A 22,369-nucleotide genomic window follows, 5' to 3' on the forward strand; every position below is an offset into this window, starting at 1 on the left:
ATAAACATAGAAGAATTAGGGTAATCAGCCCTCTATAGGGGATGTATGGCGGGAAGTGTACGCACTCAGACCCTACACGGGGGTATTCTAGGGCTGGGAGTTAATACTCACCCCAATGTCCGATAGAGTATAATCATCAGATTGTTCAGTGAAGAGTATACGCTAAAGTGTGAAATAATAGATATCGTTACGGATATCGGCATATAGAGTGCATAAAATAATCTGAATAGGTATATTTATTAAAATAAATTTATCTCTGATTGCTAGAGCTGAAAATGAATCCACAAGGCAGAGCTACGGATTTGATATATATAAATAATAATATTTTTTTTTGCACAAGAGATGCACAATATTGCACTAGGTTAGCTTTAATAGCTGTAGCAAAAGTTAGTAGCAACAGTTATGTTATGAAGCACACCCTGATAGATGCGTAGGGACAGGCAGGTTAACTCAATCCCATATATCAAGCGAGGGAACCTTCTTACTGGCTTAAGTGTTTATTTGGGGCAACAACATACAAATAAAAGGGGGAAAAGTACAGAGGGAACACTGGGACATGGGAGTAATGGAGGGGAAGGGGAGTAATGGAGGGGAAGGGGAGCTATGAGGGAAGTGGGATAAATGCAGGATATAGGGATAGGTGAAGATCAGTCACTTTCCCAGGATAGGAGAGATGTCTGCTCAGGGTGGCTGCTGGTACTAAGAGGCAGCATGCTGGTCTGGGCTGATGGGAAATGAACTGGGACAATACCACCTGGCAAGGGGAGGGGGAGCAGTCCATCCTGGTAAAAAGGCAGGGGGGGTTGCCAAGGCAACTGGCTGAAGCAAAGAAACCCACAAGGGGTCGCAACATTGTTGCAACAGCGAGGCTGAGGAGCTGGCAGCCTGAGGACAGGGAACACACACTCCTCTTCCAGGACAAGTTAGTTATGTGTTCGTGGTAAAACACAAGGAGAGAATAGAGATAAGGTGTGACATATTTGTTTTTATTGTACACACAGATCCCTGCAAAGTTACAGCGCGTTACACCCTCGGGATTTAGCCACACGCCGTCCTGGTGCAAAGACGGTTGAGCTGTAGCTGCCTGGTGGCTGGGTTCCAGCCCTGCGGGGGGCCGGGGGCCTGTGCGGGGGGCCAGGGGTCTGTCCGGGGCCGGGGGGCTTCGCAGGGCCGGGGGCCTGTGGGGGGCCAGGGGGCTGTGCGGGTTCTGTCTTGGTCGCTAGGCTGTCTCTCTGCCCCACAACGTGTGTGATAAAGCGGTCTTGTGTGGTGTGTAGCCCTGGAAAGCTTCATTGCTTCCTAAATGGGATTAATAGCACAAACGCACTGAATGCTGTCCTTCCTCAGGGGGAAATTACAGGTAAAGGTAGGCACTGTTATTAAACTCTAGCGCTATAGGAGATATCTGTGTGATAACAGTAACAAGTATAAGGAAAGCTGTATTAAGTCATTAACTGCGCTACGGAAGATGTTGGCGCTTTACAAATAAACACTAATAGTAATAACTCATATAATGATAGTATCTTGTCCGCTGAGCATACAGTACATCCTGCTCTCCACCCCCCTCCCCCACATAATTATTTTTAGCGTTACATTTTTTTAAATTCCTAGCTAATCTTCTGCGGTTACCATGGTAACCTGCAGCCGGCAACGGACACTGGGGAAAGCTTCATATAAATGGTGATTTTGCTCATTTAATGCTTAACGTAGTCACCCACATATTATGTAAAAAAACCGCCTGGAACGCAGTGCGCTGAATATCAGGCATCATTGTATCAGCTGACCTGTTGCAATGTTAAGGTCCCCCTGTTTGTGTTACGGTGATATATCACATTAATATATATATAAGATCGGATATATTATCAGCAAGAAAATCTGAACAGCGGTTACAAAACGAATAGCCCTTTTCGGCCACATGTAGATTGTAAGCAGTTCGGGGCGGGGTCCCCCCTTTGCTGGATGTGTCATTTACTTGGTGCTCTTATCACCATTGTTTATATTTAATTCCCCCTGTATTGTAATGTTGCACAGCACAGAGTACGCCGTTGGTGCTATATAAATACAATGATACATACATTATTATTATTATTTTCATTGAGGAAAAACTATTTAGACATACACAGTCCCCAAGCCGAGTCCTCAAGTGCCACCAACAGGTCAGGTCTTAAGGATATCCCTGTTTCAGCACAATCAGTGGCTCAGTCAATGTCTGTGCCACCTGTGCTGAAGCAGGGCTATCCTTAAAACCTGACTGTTGATGACCCTTGAGGACTGGAGTTGCCCCCCTGGTTTAGGCCATACTACAGGAAGATGTAAGCAGTCGAGGATGGTGTCCTGGTAGCGCTCACAATTTAGTGAGGTGCTGACTGGGGAGCATGGGAGGGGATCCTCAATTCTGCCATAAGTACAGGCATACCCCGCATTAACATACGCAATGGGACCGGAGCATGTATGTAAAGCGAAAATGTACTTAAAGTGAAGCACTACCTTTTCCCCACTTATCGATGCATGTACTGTACTGTAATCGTTATATACGTGCATAACTGATGTAAATAACGCATGTGTAACAGGCTCTATAGTCTCCCCGCTTGCGCACAGCTTCGGTACAGGTAGGGAGCTGGTATTGCTGTTCAGGACGTGCTGACAGGTGCATACGTGAGCTGCCGTTTGCCTATTGAGCGATATGTACTTACTCGCGAGTGTACTTAAAGTGAGTGTCATTAAAGCGGGGTATGCCTGTAACACTATTTCGGGTGTTCTAGAAAGTCTCTCAGCCGCACTCATCAACAATAAAGATGGCCGGAGGTCTCTTGCATCATTTTTGTCTGATTGAGTCACCTGTGCTGAAGCTGGGGTATCCTGAAGACCTGACGTGTTGGAGGGAGGCTGGGGGGTGCTTGAGGACTGGAGTTGAGCCCCCCTGAATTAGAGTGCAGTGACCCCGCAGATGTGAGTGCAGCCGTTGTGGATATGGCTTTAGCCTTTTTGTGATGTGAAGTGCGCAGTGTCCCTCAGAGTTCCCCTTTTTTACTCCGGCTGCTCAGTAACTGACTAACAGACTCTCTCCACCAACACGTCCAGCCCACGTGAGCAAGTCTTTGTTATCTGCCCATGCCGTAACGGCACACGGGCACCAATATTTCAGTCTATTCAGTTTCAGTCTATAGGGCCATAACCAAGCAATTTAATGTCTTAGGGGTCTGCGCGTGTCCTTCCAGAACTGAAAGGGTTACTGGGAATTGTACATACTATGTGAAAAGAGTGAGGAGATGGTGCTAGTGAATAAGCAACCATTCTCATTGCTCAGACCCCGAACACTTACATCAGGGTCTCCTAAACCTCTTCTCAGCCACCACTGATCACTCGGGTGTTATGGGTAACATGCATTTGCACACACAAGGGATTGCACCTAACTTCCATTTAAATAGGATATTGATTGGCCGCTCAAAAAACTTGTGGGACGACACAGCCTTGACTACTGGCAGCCAAGAAGGTAGGTGTTTGGAAAACCGAAGCCTGACAAGGTATCTATCAGACGGGATAGCGCCGGGATCCTCAGATTGCAAGGTAATCCAGTGCTCTGTGCTCCAAAAAAGGGTCCCCCCCCCCCTGGCCACTGCCATTGAGGTCACCCAAGAGCACCACCAAGACCTCCGCCATCTGAATACATGCCTACTCCCTCCACATGGTGCCTCGCACATTACCGGGCGGGCCCCACAGACTAAGGAGTTTAATATGGAATGGTATGGCACAACAAAAGAATAGCAATACTTTCGAAAAGCACAGTGTCTCTAGGCATTTCAGATCTCATCATTCACAAAACCCGTTCCTTCTTCAATATAAGGGTACTCAATGTATTCCAGTTGATAGGAGGGGTGGTGACCGAATTAAAACACTATCAAAACAGGAGAGCTACTGGATTCTTCAGTAAAACACCATGATCCCTATGGGGCTAAATGAAGATTTGGATAGTATTTCTCTGTTCTAAAGAAATCTCTAATGGATCTTCGAATGTAGTGTCGGAGGCTGTGTGTCCCTTCTCTCTGCGCTTATTGTATATTCATTATTTTACTCTTGCGATCAGCCCTGGCCTCTCTCCCTCTTGGTACTCTTGGGGTTAATTGTGACGGTATTGGAACTCATTTGTCTATATAGACTTAACTGTATATCTGACTAATCTATATTGTTCTTTTCTTTATCGCTTCCTTATCACTCTAGGCTCAAAGGATTATATAATCAAAATAAATGTTACACAGTTAGGATTTTATGGATATGATATTATTCTGTTATATGAAGTCTTTTTTGGAGGGGTAGGATTATGTGAACCCACCCTCTAGTAAACTCAACTGATTCCTAATCCAGCATGATTACTGCACCAATAAGGGGCTTCCTACTCTAATTCAGTACACTTGTTAATACCCAGAATTCATCAACCTTTGGGTTTAAATATCATACATTCTTACTCTCAATCATTTCCTGATGAAGTAGCCGTAGCTATGAAACGCGTTGGAATAGATTGTGTGCTGTTTCTCTATTCTATTGCTTGCTATAAAGCTTTATTTAGCTCAATATTGCCTCTTTGGCTATTTTGCTGCAAATTATTCGTCCTATTCAGAAGACGCCGTTGATTCGTGTTCCACTAGCTGTGGTGCAGTCCCGGTGATCCAGTCCCCTTTCACTTACACCTGGACGACGGTGACACGTGGAGTTCAATACTGAGGATTCCCTAACCGGAGCTGACCCTCACCGGCGTGCTGCGGGCGTTTGTTTGCCGCGACGATCGGAGCGCGAGCCATATGAGGTTGGACTTACATTTCTTCTCTACTTGGAACGTGCTTGTTTATACCACGGAGCCGGGCGCGTTCCCTCCCGGCGCTACCATCTATCCGTGTGCGGACACACCACCCTGCTTTACAATTTGGCGAATTTCTCTTTCCTTGGAAACTAAGACCATTTCGTGATGTGTATGGGAATCTGGTAACAATGTATCTCTTATAATGCAACACTGTCATTTCCCTATTTCCCCATGTAGCACGGCTTATGTGCTGTTTTATTTTATGGTTTTATAATTACTAAAGATTTATTATGTGAGTTTTTGCGCTGACAGTTGCAGCTACGGAGGCACCAAACTAGACAGAGGTTTGAGAACCCTAGACATGGGGGGGGGGGGTGTAACTCCAGTCTTCAAGGGCCACCAACAGGTCAGGTTTTCAGGATATCTCTGCTTCAGCACAGATGGTGCAGTCAAAAACTGAACCACTGATTGAGCCACCTGTGCTGAGCAGGGATATCCTGGGAACCTGATCTGTTGGTAGCCCGTGAGGACTGGAGTTGCCCCCGCCCCCCTCCCCCCCCCCCCCCCGAGCTAGAGGTGTATGCTTCAAATAATTCATTGTCGTCTTTCCAGTGTTCCTGCAGTGGTTGAAACAAACTTTATGAAGGCAAAACCCTGAGTGCCAGGATTGAACCGATTGTTTTAGCTAAATAAAGAGAGCGTAGGGACGGGAGCCCTGCGATTGCCAGCTCCACCCCTGAAGGTCTCAGCGCTCTCTGTCTTAGATTCAGCCACATTATGTGTGTGACTGGTTCTGAATGCCGTCTCCTCCAGCCTTCGTCTTCCACATCGATCATTTTGCCAAGGTAGTTGTCCTTCCTTCGCTCATTACCGCAGTCCCAGGGAGTCGGACCATCCATGACACCAGTTGGCCTTGCCCTGATATTAGGGGCTTGCACTATTAATTTTTAGGCACATCACTGCCATTTAAACTTCTATTTTGCCCACACCAGTGGGATACAGACAGTTGAATTTTATAACTTACAGAATAAATTCATTAAAAATCTGCAGTTAATATTTTATGGTTGTAAGCTCCATCCTTCCTTAGGATTGTCCAGCAGCAATGCTTTAACACGGCTCATCCCATTGACCTTTTCTCATGGGATGGGCATCATATGCAGAATGAACTGATATACTGTACCAATATCTAAATGATTGTGATTTATTTTAACATAGCATTGTAATTAGGGGCTAGAACTGAAGAAATAATATTGCAAGCAAGGCTATAACATGGCTTCTATTTGTGGTGTGGTTTACATATTTCGGTCTTATTTGTCATCTGTTAGGAACACCTGTGACATTGATGTGACTTTGTGTGTGAGACTGATGTGATTACCAAATTTACTATAAATAAATGTGAAAGCACCCAGGCAATGCCTTGTTAGATCGCACCTGCGACAGGCCGGACCGACCAGTTCGAACTGTATTGTTTCCTTCCTTTTTCCCATGAGGTTTAATATTAAACTTTTCGGTTGTTTATAGATCCTCACCATGGCCTCTATTCAATGTGCTAAAGAAGAGTTCAGCCCCAGTCACATAAAAGGGATCAACATCTTCTCCAACATACGGAAGACTGCTCCACGGCGTGTAGAAGGGGGTCACATGGGCTGATGAGCTTTAAGTGAAGGGAACTAATGGCAGTGAAATGTTCTATAGGTGAAATGGAAGTAATTGGCTCCATTTTTACAACAAATGAGACAAATATAAGTAGTTCAGGATAATTGTTTTAATTTAAAGCCGAAGTCTCGCTGCTCGCTGGAACTAAACTGGGGGTTCCTCTCGGTTCTGCTCGCCCAATGGACACAACGCAACGTTATTGGTCTTCTATTGGCGACCTCAATGGCCATGTACTGTATGCCGTTTTTTGTAAGAAACTACCCAACAATGTAAATGAACATTTCCCTAGGATTCGGGGGTGCTGGAGGCCAGGGGACCACTGGTGAGCTTAGAGGGAACCCCGATTCAGGCAAAGCGGCAACAAAAAGAGATACATTAAACACACTGGTGGGGGGGGGGGGGGGGGGAGGTTAGTTGCTGTTTTAATGTCTCCATAATAGCCAAATGCTTTGGAGGTTTTTACGATCTTTATCTTTTGTAGTAACATTTATATAGACAGGGAGATTGTTCCTCCAGAGTGTTTCCCTTTGATGTTCTGTTTTGGCTGATAATGGAGGCATAATTTGTTTAAAGAGATGATATGGAAAAAAAACAAAAAAAAACAATTACCGGATAACATTTCATTTAAATAGACCCAAAGAAATTAGACACCGATTAATTACTGGATTATTCATCTTTCTAAGGGAGCCGGAGACATTAATAAATTCTTAACATAAAACAAGAACACACACCCCTATCTGGGTTTTCCTCTTTAATGCTGTTTTTTGGCTATTAAAATAAATCTAATTAGGTGAGGTCGGTATGAATAATATACAAGGAATATTTTGGGGCATGTTTCCAGCGATGTCTGAAGCGCAAGTCCATCCCCATGTTTGTTTTCAGCCACCTGTGTTTGAGGAGCATAGTAACGCGCGTGCCAGAGTGCGAGGCCTGAATCCTGCTGCTGTTGATTCAGGCAGATATTTGCGTTTATCGGTGAGGCCTTTTCTTCACCAGGGATCAGTAAGCTTCTATGACAAACCAATTATTCTACCATGGAGCTTATAAAAACAGCTAATGGCTCTTTTGACCCATTGCAAACAGAGACACGTGGGCTGCGACTTTTGTGTTTGTTTTCTGTGTAAACCAAAAAGACAGAGCTAATTGCATAGGAACAGAATTAGCCACAATTTGTTTTCATATGGTACAACTTAAAGCTGCAGATCAAGCAATATCCTACGTTTTTTTTTTTTAAACTAAATCCGTTCTGTACTATGAGAAAATACTTGTAGCATTTAAAAAAAAAAAAAACAACAACTCTGGATGACATTTTTAATGTATTATAATGTAAAAAGCATTTTTTGTTTCTATAGCAACCATTTACAAAGTCACATCCCTTTCCTCTTCTGAAACAGGCTCTGGCACGCCCCTTTTTGAGCCCTGCCCTCTCTACCAGTGCACCAATTGTATCTAGTGACTGCCTGGTCATATGATCTTCCCACAGAACTTTGCATCTTTGGTCCTCTTCTGCTGCAGCCATTTAGTGAACCCCCGAGCCGAATCTTCGCCGATCGATCACAGGAGAACGGATCGATCGACAACTTAGCTAAACACTTATCATTGTGTGGATTGTATTGGTGCATATATTAAAAGGGGGAAAAATTAAATAAAAACCTGGCAGCTTGGACTGCAGCTTTAAATAGCATTTTGGGGGTGTGGGTTATGCCTGGAACTAAATAGAAATGATACATACTGTTATTGATGAAACCCATTTTAACTTCTCACTTGCGTCAATGTTTGAGCAAAACTTTCCGGAGGTGAAGGTTATCAATTAAGCTGCGATAGTGCCAGTCAGGGCAGTATCCCAGCGATACTCCCATTAAATCCAACGGTAGTTTCCGTGCCACAATCTGCACTATCGCAGTTAAATGGGTAACCCCCAAAGTGTGCTCCTTTCTCATCCGCTTTCTCCGTATCCCTTTCCTGACATGACGGGGGAGAAGCATCCCCCGAGCGACACCCGGCATTGTCCTTTATACTATATAACATGATCAACTAAAACTCCCGGTCACAGGTCTGCTTTAAACATGTATGTAAGGTGCCCAGCTCTGCTGTACAGTTATGTGAGCGGCACCTATAACGAGCCCACTTCTGCTTCTAATAGATCTGTCGCCATCTCCTATTCTGTGAGATTTACAGAGCTCATAAATGAACTTTATCCAGCACCAACTCGAAGTTTGTCCCAGGTCCCAAATCGCTGCCATTAAAAGGATCACATTTGCATATTAATCAACCAGTTCATTTTTAAACGACACTATATTTCAGTGTTATATTGTGGCTGTTTTCGACTCATATTTACACATAAGTAAAATAGTTCATAGTCTATAGCAGGAGTGGCCAACTCCAGTCCTCAAGGGGACCAACAGGTCAGCTTTTCAGGATATCCCTGCTTCAGCACAGGTGGCTCAGCCACCTGTGCTGAAGCAGGGATATCCTGAAAAACTTACCTGTTGGTGGCCCTTGAGGACTGGAGTTGGCCACCCCTGGCTTATAGGTTGAATTGTTTTTAATAATGTTTCTTTTTATTTATTGATTTCCTTTTAACCTGTTTTTTTGGGGGGGGGGGGGGGGAATGTTAATAAACAAATTTGTCATAGCCTGGTAACTTTAGTCATAGTCCAGAAAGCTCATCTCCTGTACTACTTAATGTGTGAATGAATTGTTGCAATATATCATTCCGAGTGTGCTCTGGGGAGTAGTCCTCCTGCATGAGATCCTGAGATGATGAGTTGGTGATGCAGATGTCCAGGTGATGCATTGAGATCTGCTCTGGGGAGTAGTCCTCCTGCATGAGATCCTGAGATGATGAGTTGGTGATGTAGATGTCCAGGTGATGCATTGAGATCTGCTCTGGGGAGTAGTCCTCCTGCATGAGATCCTGAGATGATGAGTTGGTGATGTAGATGTCCAGGTGATGCATTGAGATCTGCTCTGGGGAGTAGTCCTCCTGCATGAGATCCTGAGATGATGAGTTGGTGATGTAGATGTCCAGGTGATGCATTGAGATCTGCTCTGGGGAGTAGTCCTCCTGCATGAGATCCTGAGATGATGAGTTGGTGATGTTGATGTCCAGGTGATGCATTGAGATCTGATCTCTCTTCTTTTTGTGTGGTTTTCAGATTGCTTATTCAAGGTATGTCCCATGAACAGATACTCGGCACAGAAGCAATTCTGGAAAGCGAAACAATGCAAGCAAGGAAATAATACAGAAGCCGCACTGCTCAAGAAGCTGCAGGTACAAGCAGACGCGGACCTTTTTATTGTTGTTTTTTTTACAGTCAAGCTACTTACATTTTTGCATTTTTATTATACCTCTGTAACCCTCCCTGGCTGCCTCCTGGGGACTTTACATCAGTGTCTATTATTGTCTACTCAGAAGGCGTTACCTTATTCAGGGTGCAGGCTTCAGGCGGCTGGGTGATGAGATAGCAAAGATGGAAATGATGGGCACCAGGAACTTTTGTAGTACAAACATCACTCTTTATTTGTGCCCCCTTGGTACTAGGGCTGTTCTCATTCATTCACAGTATACATTGACATAGCTGTTGTCCGTTTCATTGCGCAGTCTGTACTCTTTACAAGTTGCATCCTCAGACGCCACGCTCTTAACACACTGGGGAGGTACAGACACTTGACTAACTGCTCTTAATGGACCGTCTCTGTTCTGCAGAACATCTGTTACGCTCTGTCACTACGAGCCCCTTCTTGGGCCATGGCCGACACAATTTATTTAGGGGATGTACACCCCATTCCTTCCTCTGCACTGCCACTTCTAGACAGACTAGGATTTGAGGCATGTGCGGATCTGCCTGTAGAGCTGGTCCTATGGCACCCGGGCCCCTTCTCATAGGGACCTCTGTGATGTTCCTGCCACCTCTTCTGTGAACCATTTGATTCACCCTTTCCATATCTCCTGACCCCATCTTGAAGGGGCACTGTCCCGATCTAGAACATAATAAATGGGGACTGGTATATCCTATACACTCAAGAACATACTTCTTAACTATATAAAGTACACTGAGGCTCCTCTCCTCTTATCCTCCAGGAACCCAACCTCCTATAATCTTCTCCTCTTCCTATATACTACCTCTGATGTCATTGTTCCCTAGGAAACACAGGGTGGGGTTTAGCCTCTGCTGACTCACCCCCAACCCTCTTTAATAGGAAAGTATCACTCTCTATATGGGTCTGCACCAGTAACCCCTACATGGCCATGGTAATCCCATAGGGGGGTTGCACCTCTATAAGCGATATGCATAGTACCAGTACAGAAGTGATTGAGTATGTGAGCTCTTGTAACGTTAACAACTTTTCGTCCCCAGAGAAAACGTTATTGTTTGTGTCAGACCTTTGAGAACCAACATGTCCATGTTAGAATTCCTCATAGGAATTATACTTGACTCCTCCTGATTTTACTAATCTCACAAACACTCATACAACACACATTTTTGTTTGAAACAGGGTTGGGACTGGGAGGTCCTCTGGAACTGAGCTGCTATATTTTCAACTCTGGGGACCCCAGCCCCCCCCCCCCCCCCTAGATATTTACAGTTTTAGCTACCAGTCTTCTCCGGGCCTTCTTGGGAAAATAAAATAGCCCAAGTGTGGGCAAGTCGCAACAGATGACGTTGCAGAATCCTTTTTAATGACCAGGCAAAGAAGGGTGGGGGGCCGTGTTGGTCCTTTCTTCCATGTAGTAACAAAGGAGGGAGGGGGAGTAGGGGGTATGATACCTCTTTATTGGACCGACAAGTAGCTGATATGTTACAAGGTTTTGAACCTCTCAGGGTCCTTCATTTGGTAACCCTGACCCTGAGAGGTTGGAAAGCTTGCAAACATATCAACTACTTTTTGCTCAAATAAAATGTATCATATCACCTACTTCCTCTCCCTCCTTTATTTCTATGTGATGACCACCGACATCATCTTTAAAAAAACAAGAAATGCACCAGCAGCTAAAGTAAGGAAGTATCTTGGGAACCGGAGCGGAACGTAGAGAGATCCGCTATGGACCATCTGGTTCCAATACTGCTAAAAAATAAATGGCAATGTTTGGTGTGATTGCTGCTTTATGCAACATATGTATGATACACTGGTTAGATAATACTCCATTGAATGCCCTCAAGCTCTCCCTCCTTGACTATTGTAACATTTCTTTACAGGAATTTGGAATATGTTGCAGTCCCCTGTGGCATGAAAAGTACAGTCATGCTGGGGGTTAAGTGATGTGAGATAACATGTCCTTTTGGCTCTTATCAGCTCTTCACAAATGCCATCACTCTGTTGTACTAAGTGGTACGAAACTTTGCGGGTCAGTTCTTTACAAAGAAAAGTTAATGTCGGACTTGAACTGCCCGCTTGGGTAACCTTGGAAATAGCTGGTATGTCCCCTGCATCAGGTGGACCAGACTGTCCAAATATCTGACGACAGAGAGAGTCGTCTGCTCTGTGTCTCTCAGAATATATTTGTGTCTATCTGAGTCATTCCGCTCTGTGCCTGACAGTGCATGTATGTATGAGCCTGTGTATGGATGTATGTATGTTTACATGTATGTGCCTGTGTATGGATGCATGTATGTTTACATGTATGTGCCTGTGTATGGATGCATACTTGAGGTCCGCATACTTGAGGACTGCAGTTGTGCACCCCTGATTTAACATACAGTATCTTTAAGAGCTTTCCAAATGTAACTTCAAGCGGAGAAAGAAATACCCCAGAACCCAGAACCCATGCTGCATTCATTATAGGAGACATCCAACAAAGAGATCTCAGCCAAAGGTATGAAGTCACGCAGAACACGTCGTACATAAATAATACAAGAGTAATCAAAATAAATGTGTACTTTATACACAGCTGAGCAAATAACCACAGGTGTGCTTAAAAAGTCATTCATTCAACCATAACATTATTATTATTATTATTGGTGTGACTATAAGATATCGAAAGTTACCTAATGCATAGTGACATCGGGCCTTTTGTATTCAAAGTCAGAACTCTGCATTAGGTAACAGAACGCAAGTCCAAGGCATACAGCAAACCACGCAAAGCAGAGAACAATAACATAATATGTTTTGTGTCTGAATCTGGCCTCGAATGGTTTTGTGGCGTCACAGTCGCCGGCACTATAAGCGCGGCCTTATGCATCTATAATAATCATTTTGTTTCGTGTATTGTGTATAGAACAAAACCATTCTAGGCCAGATTCAGACACAAAACATAGCCAAAGAAGACAAGTTCTAAAATTACAGCAGATTTAATTAGTCAATGAAAAAGAAATAACCTACAACATTTCAGGCCGAGGTCGTTTGACAAGAGGCGCATTTCTGCTATTGGCGCTGCATGTTATTGTTCTCTGCTTTGCGTGGTTTGCTGTATGCCTTGGACTTGCGTTCTGTTACCTAATGCAGAGTTCTGATTTTGAATACAAAAGGCCCGATGTCACTATGCATTAGGTAACTTTCGATATCTTATAGTATCACCAATAATAATAATGTTATGGATGAAGGAATGACCTTTTAAGCACACCTGTGGTTATTTGCTCAGCTGTGTATAAGTACACGTTTATTTTGATTACTCTTGTATTATTTATGTACGACGTGTTCTGCGTGACTTCATACCTTTGGCTGAGATCTCTTTGTTGGATGTCTCCTATAATGAATGCAGCATGGGTTCTGGGTTCTGGGGTATTTCTTTCTCCGCTTGAAGTTACATTTGGAAAGCTCTTAAAGATACTGTATGTTAAATCAGGGGTGCACAACTCCAGTTATCAAGTACCCCCCAACGGATCAGGTTTTCAGGCTATCCCTGCTTCAGCACAGGTGGCTCAATCAGAGTGAACAAAAAAGTAATAGTGCGCAAAACTAAATCGTGACGTGATAAGTGAAGGATATGTGAAATAAATAAATAAATAACTTAACCTAGGATTGAGCGTCTGCAGCTGTGATGGAATGGGGGGGGCTCAGAATCCCCCTGGAGCTAGCAAATGGATACAAAAAAGACACAGCGCACAACGCTCATAGTGCATTACAAAATATTATTGACATATATAATAAATGGGTGAGTAATGTGCGTACATCAAATACAATAATAACGAGCAGTTTCGGGATATTTTACCCAACGCCTCCGGAGACCAGAATAGGTGTCCTTGCAGGAGTGATGCTGCTGTCCTCGATATTGCAGGGTCCTATTGAAATTGGTGCACAACCTGTGCTGTTCCTTGCTCCCCTAAGCACAGGTAGGCTGGGAGGTGCTGATTCCTGCAGTGCTTCAGCAGGGCAGTCTTTGGCATCAGCTGGGCGCCAGCACTCTCCTCCGTGTGAAGCGCTTCCTGGATCGTGACGTCACCACGGGGATTTCGGTGCCGTTCACAAACAGTCAAAGTCGCGCTACTAAGGAACAGCAGAGGTTGTGCACCAATTTCAATAGGACCCTGCAATATCGAGGACAGCAGCATTATTATTATTGTATTTGATGTACGCACATTACTCACCCATTTATTATATACTAGCTGAGAGACCCGGCGTTGCCCGGGATGTAAATGCGTAATAGGTCGTATTATTTATAAATGGTGGAACAATAGGTGACTGTTTGTTGTAAAGGTTTCATAATAATGTTGAAAAGAAAGATGGAAGAAAATGTAATACGATGTTGTATAAAAATGGTTTATTGTAAACACACCACAGTACAATGTATATTTTGGTGACATAAGTGATGTGAAAATGTGAGGCGTGTGTCCTGCTAGGGTGTGAGCGTGTGTGAGGCGGCGGGTGGGTAGTGAGTGCTGGCTGTGAGTCGGGGTCCTGCTAGGGTGTGAGGCGGCGGGTGTGTGGCGAGTGCGGGTGACAGCTGGTCAGTGATATTGTTGCGTAGGGGCAGGATGCGCCAGGTGTGTGTCGAGTGTGTGGGGTGGGTGGGAGGCGGCGGGTGTGTGTCGAGTGTGGCAGGTCTGTTGAGTGTGTGCGGCGGCTGTGTGGCGCAGGGGTGTGAGCGGTGGGCGGGCGAAAGGCGTTGATGGAGGGGAGGTGAGGTCGGAGGGGTGGTGAGGGGAGGTGAAGGGGGGCGAAGGGGAGGTGAGGGGAGGTGAAGGGGGGGCGGAGGGGAGGTGAAGGGGGGGTGAGGGGAGGTGAAGGGGGGGTGACGGGAGGTGGAGGGGGTTGCCGGGAGGTGAAGGGAGGGGGGGGGTGACAGGAGGTGAAGGGAGGGGGGGGGTGACAGGAGGCGAAGGGGGGGGTGGTGACAGGAGGTGAAGGGGGGGTGAAGGGAGGAAGGGGGAAGAGGGAGGTGGGGGAGGAGGGGGAAAGGGTGAAGGGGGGGAGGTAAGGGTGAAGGGGGGAGGGGTGAAGGGGGTAAAGGTGGGGGAGGGAGAAAGGTGGGGGAGGAGGGAAAGGGGGGAAAGAGGGGTGGAAGAGGGGAGGTGGAGGGTAAGGGGGGAGGTGTAGGAAGGGAAGGGGGAGGTGGAGGAGGGGGGAGGTGGAGGAGGGGAAGGGGGGAGATGGAGGAGGGGAAGGGGGAGATGGAGGAGGGGAAGGGGGGAGGTGGTGGGAAGGGGGGAAGTGGTGGGAAGGGGGGAGGAGGGGGGAGGTGGGAAGGGGGGGAGGTGGTGGGAAGGGGGGGAGGTGGTGGGAAGGGGGGGGAGGTGGTGGGAAGGGGGTGGGAAGGGGGGGGAGGTGGTGGGAAGGGGGGGGGGGAAGGGGGTGGGAAGGGGGGGGGGAGGTGGTGGGAAGGGGGGGGAGGTGGTGGGAAGGTGGTGGGAAGGTGGGAAAGGGGGGGGAGGTGGTGGGAAGGGGGGGGAGGTGGTGGGAAGAGGGGGGAGGTGGTGGGAAGGGGGGGAGGTGGTGGGAGGTTGTAAGGGGGAGTGAAGGGAAGGTGAAGGGGGGTGAAGGTGGGGGTGAAGGGGGGTGAAGGTGGGGTGGAGGGGAGGTGAAGGGGGGGGGGGGTGGAGGGGAGGTGAAGGGGGGTGGTGGAGCGGATGTGAAGAGGGGGGGGGAGGGGAGGTTAAGGGGGGGTGGCGGGAAGGTTAAGGGGGGGGGAGGTGGAGGGGTTGTGGAAGGGAGGGGAAGTGTAGTGAGGGGTGGGTGAGGGGAGGTGGAGGGGATGTGGAAGGGAGGGGAAGTGTAGTGAGGGGTGGGTGATGGCCGCTCACTCACCCGTCCGGCAGCTCCCACGTGGATCTGAGGCGGGAGGCAGCGTGTTGTGGCCGCTCCCCCGCTGACTGTAACGGCGCCGGGGGGGGTGGAGGGGAAGTGAGTGAGGGGAGGTGATCACTCCGCTCCCCCGCTGAGTGTAGCGGCGCCGGGGGGGGGGGGGTGGAGGGGAAGTGAGTGAGGGGAGGTGATCACTCCGCTCCCCCGCTGAGTGTAGCGGCGCCGGGGGGGTGGAGGGGAAGTGAGTGAGGGGAGGTGATCACTCCGCTCCCCCGCTGAGTGTAGCGGCGCCGGGGGGGGGGGGGGGTGGAGGGGAAGTGAGTGAGGGGAGGTGATCACTCCGCTCCCCCGCTGAGTGTAGCGGCGCCGGGGGGGTTGGAGGGGAAGTGAGTGAGGGGAGGTGATCACTCCGCTCCCCCGCTGACTGTAGCGGCGCCGGGGGGGTGGAGGGGAAGTGAGTGAGGAGAGGTGAAGGGGGGTGAGGGGACGTGAAGACCGCTCACTCACCCGTCCGGCCGCTCCCAAGTGGAGGGGGGGGGGGGTGAAAGCGCGGGAAACAGGAAGAGGCGGAGCCTCCGGGACCGGTGGGGAAGAGAGCGGGAGATGTGCTGCTAACACTGTGAGCCCCGCTAATTGTAACACCGCGTGTGTGTGTGTGTGTGTGTGTGTGTGTGTGTGTGTGACACTGTGTGTGTGTATGTGTGTGTGTGTGTGACACTGTGTGTGTGACACTGTGTGTGTGTTTTTTTTTTTTTTTTTTGTGGACCTTTGGCCCGTCACTCCGCCTCAGGCCAATGAGAGGTGTGGGGGCGGGCCAAGGGGGGTGGTGTGAGTGTGTGAGGCCAATGAGAGGTGTGCGGGGGCGGGCGGCCCAAGGGACCAATGAGATTGCCGCTAGGGACACCGACATCCAGCAGGCAGGCAGGCAAACATACAGTGCTTTCACTAATATAGTATATAAGATGTCAATAATATTTTGTAATGCACTATGAGCGTTGTGCGCTGTGTCTTTTTTGTATCCATTTGCTGGCTCAATCAGAGGCTCAGACTTTGTGCTAGAGCTGGGATATCCTGAAAGGCTTGAGGACTAAAGTTGCCCGCCTCAGTGTTAAATGATAAGACTGGTATTGGAGATGATTGGAAGGAGGTTTAGTTGATTAGTGCATACACACTAGCACGGCCATGAAACTCTCTTCCGACAGTGCTTGGGTGTGTCTGTGCTAGTTACTAACTCAATCTGTGCTAGCACTACCCTGACCTCCAGGAGGAGAGATTGAGAGACAGTGAGGTGCGAGCGTGATCCAAGTGTAAATCACTGACGCGCCCCATCACCAGACTGATATTATTGAGCAGATGGAAAATCAGAAAATAGTCACAGGTGCCACGGTGCCACATGCTGTGCCAGCCTGGAAGGTGTGCGCAGGGACACGTCGCACAGATAACACAGGTGCCACGGTGCCGCATGCTGTGCCAGCCTGAAAGGTGTGCGCAGGGACACGTCGCACAGATAACACAGGTGCCACGGTGCCGCATGCTGCGCCAGCCTGAAAGGTGTGCGCAGGGACACGTCGCACAGATAACACAGGTGCCACGGTGCCGCATGCCTGTGCCAGCCTGGAAGGTGTGCGCAGGGACACGTCGCACAGATAACACAGGTGCCACGGTGCCGCATGCTGTGCCAGCCTGGAAGGTGTGCGCAGGGACACGTCGCACAGATAACACAGGTGCCACGGTGCCGCATGCTGTGCCAGCCTGAAGGTGTGCGCAGGGACACGTCGCACAGATAACACAGGTGCCACGGTGCCGCATGCTGTGCCAGCCTGAAAGGTGTGCGCAGGGACACGTCGCACAGATAACACAGGTGCCACGGTGCCGCATGCTGTGCCAGCCTGAAAGGTGTGCGCAGGGACACGTCGCACAGATAACACAGGTGCCACGGTGCCGCATGCTGTGCCAGCCTGGAAGGTGTGCGCAGGAACACGTCGCACAGATAACACAGGTGCCACGGTGCCGCATGCTGTGCCAGCCTGAAGGTGTGCGCAGGAACACGTCGCACAGATAACACAGGTGCCACGGTGCCGCATGCTGTGCCAGCCTGAAAGGTGTGCGCAGGGACACGTCGCACAGATAACACAGGTGCCACGGTGCCGCATGCTGTGCCAGCCTGAAAGGTGTGTGCGCAGAGACACGTCGCACAGATAACACAGGTGCCACGGAGCCGCATGCTGTGCCAGCCTGAAAGGTGTGCGGCAGGAACACGTCGCACAGATAACACAGGTGCCACGGAGCCGCATGCTGTGCCAGCCTGAAAGGTGTGCGCAGGGACACGTCGCACAGATAACACAGGTGCCACGGTGCCGCATGCTGTGCCAGCCTGGAAGGTTGTGCGCAGGAACACGTCGCACAGATAACACAGGTGCCACGGTGCCGCATGCTGTGCCAGCCTGAAAGGTGTGCGCAGGAACACGTCGCACGGATAACACAGGTGCCACGGTGCCGCATGCTGTGCCAGCCTGAAAGGTAGTGCGCAGGAACACGTCGCACAGATAACACAGGTGCCACGGAGCCGCATGCTGTGCCAGCCTGAAAGGTGTGCGCAGGGACACGTCGCACAGATAACACAGGTGCCACGGGGCCGCATGCTGTGCCAGCCTGAAGGTGTGCGCAGGGACACGTCGCACAGATAACACAGGAATGGCTTGTCTGTCTTACTTGATCAAAAAGTAATGATGGCAAGAAAAAAAAATACCTTTTACTTTCCTTATTCCTTATATTGTGCTGGTCTAATTAATGAAGTTTCCCGGTTGTAAACTCCTGCCCAAAAAACGGTACTATATCTATCACAGAAGAAAATCCTATTTGTTTCAATGGGAACATTTTTACCGTGATACATCTATTGCAGGATTTGTGCTGTCTCGTGGGGCTTCACTGATCGAATGGACGATCTTGCCATTATTAGGCCATTTTTGGGCTTCAAACCCCCAAATCTCCCGATTTCAGTTGTTGGCGGGTTGACATTTCCGTGGGCACAGAAGGGGTTAATGACCTAGCAGGCCATGCCTCCTAAGTCCTACTTCCTCTTTGCGGCTTTACTACAAAGCAGGGCAGTGCATGATAGGAAGGTAGCTGTTCTGACAGCACTGGAGGAACGGGGAGGAAAGCACGTTTGATGCGTGACTCACACGCGCTTTCATATCGCCCCCAAACCCAGGCGCAGTATGTGAAGCTGCACTTCACTGCTGTGTGGGAGTTTTGACATTTTCCATGCTGGCTTGATGCTGGCTTGATGCTGGCGTGTGCATGTGTGTGCGTGTGTGCGTATTTGCGTGTGTGCTTGTGGCTTATTAATCACACATTTCCATCAAATAAAAATAAATAAGGCTAAGAATTACGTTAAAAAAAATGTAAATAAATAAAGTAAAAGGTAGCTGGTGACACAGAACAAATAAAGTAATAATATTGGCTGCGGTTTCTTCTATTCTCCAGTTCAACACTTAAACATGCTTACTGTACCTTATCAACTTATTTATTTTTGTTGTGTTGTTCTTATTTAGTAAGCTCTGTACAATAGCAGTATCCTACATAACATGGGATGCTGGTACATTGCAGAGACAGCGAATCCTACATAACATGTAAACTCATCTAGTATGAGACCGTTATAAATTATATACACTGTCATCTTTACCTTTATTTAGCATGTTTATCACTGGAGAAATATCTTCTATAGATAAAAATACGGTTTTAAATGACCAGCACTCAACAAAAAGGACAAGAAAAAGTGGAATTTTATTGAAATACACAACTGAGAACCGTCTTCCGGAAAACGTGCTTGGACATACAGACCCCCCCAATATATATATATACTAGCTGAGAGACCCGGCGTTGCCCGGGATGTAAATGCGTAATAGGTAGTATTATTTATAAATTGTGGAACAATAGGTGAGTATTTGTTGTAAAGGTTTCATAATAATGTTGAAAAGAAAGATGGAAGAAAATGTAATACGATGTTGTATAAAAATGGTTTATTGTAACCACACCACAGTACAATGTATATTTTGGTGCCATAAGTGATGTAAAAATGTGAGGCGTGTGTCCTGCTAGGGTGTGAGGCGGCGGGTGGCGCGTGGGTTGTGAGTGCTGTCTGCGAGTGGGGTCCTGCTAGGGTGTGAGGCGGCGGGTGGTGCGTGGGTTGTGAGTGCTGTCTGTGAGTGTGGTCCTGCTAGGGTGTGAGGCGGCGGGTGGCGCGTGGGTTGTGAGTGCTGTCTGTGAGTGGGGGTCCTGCTAGGGTGTGAGGCGGCGGGTGGCGCGTGGGTTGTGAGTGCTGTCTGTGAGTGGGGTCCTGCTAGGGTGTGAGGCGGCGGATGGCGCGTGGGTTGTGAGTGCTGTCTGTGCGTGGGGGTCCTGCTAGGGTGTGAGGCGGTGGGACAGTGATGTCGGTGCGTAGGGGCGGGAGGCAGCAGGTGTGTGTGGCGGCAGGTATGTGTCGAGTGTGGCGGGTGTCTGTTGAGTGCGTGCAGCGGCTGTGAGGCGGTGGGTGAAAGGCAGAGGCGGCCGGAGTAAGGGCGGGTGAAAGGCAGAGGCGGGGGTGGGGAGGCGGTAAGGCGGGCAGGAAGGCGAAGGGCGGCGGGAAGGGGAGGAGGGGGTGGTGGAGGGGGGCAAGGGGTGGAGGAGGGGGGCAAGGGGTGGAGGAGGGGGGCAAGGGGTGGAGGAGGGGGGCAAGGGGTGGAGGAGGGGGGAAGGGTTAGAGGAGGGGGGAAGGGTTAGAGGAGCGCGGGGGGGAAGGGTTAGAGGAGCGGGGGGGGGGGAAGGGTTAGAGGAGCGGGGGGGGGGAAGGGTTAGAGGAGGGGGGGGGAAGGGGTGGGAGGGGAGGGGGGTGCAGGGGTGGAGGGGAGGGGGGGGTGGAGGGGAGCGGAGGGGAGCGAAAAGGGAGCGGAGGGGGGGAAAGGGGAGCGGAGGGGGGGAAAGGGGAGCGGAGGGGGGGAAAGGGGAGCGGAGGGGGGGAAAGGGGAGCGGAGGGGGGGGAAAGGGGAGCGGAGGGGGAAGGGGGGGGGGGCGGTGGGAAGGGGGGGGGGGGGAGGCGGTGGGAAGGGGGGGGGAGGCGGTGGGAAGGAGGGGGGAGGCGGGGGGGAGGCGGTGGGAAGGGGGTGGGGAGGCGGTGGGAAGGGGGTGGGGAAGCGGTGGGAAGGGGCGGTGGGAAGGGGGGGGGCGGTGGGAAGGGGGGGGGGCGGTGGGAAGGGGCGGTGGGAAGGGGGGGGGCGGTGGAAGGGGGGGGCGGTGGGAAGGGGGGGGGCGGTGGGAAGGGGGGGGAGGCGGTGGGAAGGGGGGGGGAGGCGGTGGGAAGGGGGGGGGGAGGCGGTGGGAAGGGGGGGGGGGGGGAGGCGGTGGGAAGGGGGGGGGGAGGCGGTGGGAAGGGGGAGGGGTGGCGGTGGGAAGGGGGGGGGAGGCGGTGGGAAGGGGGAGGGGTGGCGGTGGGAAGGGGGAGGGGAGGCGGTGGGAAGGGGGAGGGGGGGCGGTGGACAGGAAGGGGGGCAGTGGACAGGAGGGGGGGCAGTGGACAGGAGGGGATGCAGTGGACAGGAGGGGGGGGCAGTGGACAGGAGGGGGGGCAGTGGACAGGAGGGGGATGCAGTGGACAGGAGGGGGGGGCAGTGGACAGGAGGGGGGGGCAGTGGACAGGAGGGGGGGGGCAGTGGACAGGAGGGGGGGGGCAGTGGACAGGAGGGGGGGGCAGTGGACAGGAGGGGGGGGGGCAGTGGACAGGAGGGGGGGGGAGTGGACAGTATGGGGGGAGTGGACAGTATGGGGGGCAGTGGACAGGAGGGGGGGGCAGTGGACAGGAGGGGGGGGCAGTGGACAGTGGACAGGAGGGGGTGGACAGTGGACAGGAGGGGGGGGGCAGTGGACAGTGGACAGGAGGGGGTGGACAGTGGACAGGAGGGGGTGGACAGTGGACAGGAGGGGGGGGGCAGTGGACAGGAGGGGGGGGGCAGTGGACAGGAGGGGGGGGGCAGTGGACAGGAGAGGGGGGGCAGTGGACAGGAGAGGGGGGGCAGTGGACAGGAGAGGGGGGCAGTGGACAGGAGGGGGGGGGCAGTGGACAGGAGGGGGGGGAGTGGACAGTATGGGGGGGAGTGGACAGTATGGGGGGAGTGGACAGTATGGGGGGCAGTGGACAGGAGGGGGGGGGCAGTGGACAGGAGGGGGGGGCAGTGGACAGTGGACAGGAGGGGGTGGACAGTGGACAGGAGGGGGGGGGGGCAGTGGACAGTGGACAGGAGGGGGTGGACAGTGGACAGTGGACAGGAGGGGGGGGGGCAGTGGACAGGAGGGGGGGGCAGTGGACAGGAGGGGGGGCAGTGGACAGGAGGGGGGGGCAGTGGACAGGAGAGGGGGGGCAGTGGACAGGAGAGGGGGGCAGTGGACAGGAGAGGGGGGGCAGTGGACAGGAGAGGGGGGGCAGTGGACAGGAGAGGGGGGGCAGTGAACAGGAGGGGGGGGCTGTGGACAGGAGAGGGGGGCAGTGGACAGGAGAGGGGGGGCAGTGGACAGGAGAGGGGGGGCAGTGGACAGGAGGGGTGGGGCTGTGGACAGGAGGGGGGGGGCTGTGGACAGGAGGGGGGGGGCTGTGGACAGGAGGGGGGGGCTGTGGACAGGAGGAGGGGGGGCAGTGGACAGGAGGAGTGGACAGGAGGAGGGGGGGCAGTGGACAGGAGGGGGGCAGTGGACAGGAGGGGG

The 22,369-nt window shown here is 50.7% G+C and overlaps 1 protein-coding gene across 6 annotated transcripts in view; it reads left to right on the forward strand.

The window, feature by feature from the left end:
* ITPR2 (inositol 1,4,5-trisphosphate receptor type 2) overlaps nucleotides 1–22,369 on the forward strand; it is a 317,011-nt gene that overhangs the window by 69,333 nt on the left and 225,309 nt on the right. For all 6 annotated transcript variants that reach the window (XM_075602849.1, XM_075602844.1, XM_075602845.1 and 3 more), the window contains one exon: nucleotides 9,610–9,725. In XM_075602849.1, the coding sequence (XP_075458964.1) occupies nucleotides 9,610–9,725 (116 nt within the window). The remainder of the gene's footprint in view (nucleotides 1–9,609; nucleotides 9,726–22,369) is intronic.

The sequence above is a fragment of the Ascaphus truei genome, chromosome 5 (genome assembly GCF_040206685.1).
Source record: "Ascaphus truei isolate aAscTru1 chromosome 5, aAscTru1.hap1, whole genome shotgun sequence".
In the NCBI taxonomy this organism is placed as follows: Eukaryota; Metazoa; Chordata; class Amphibia; order Anura; family Ascaphidae; genus Ascaphus; species Ascaphus truei.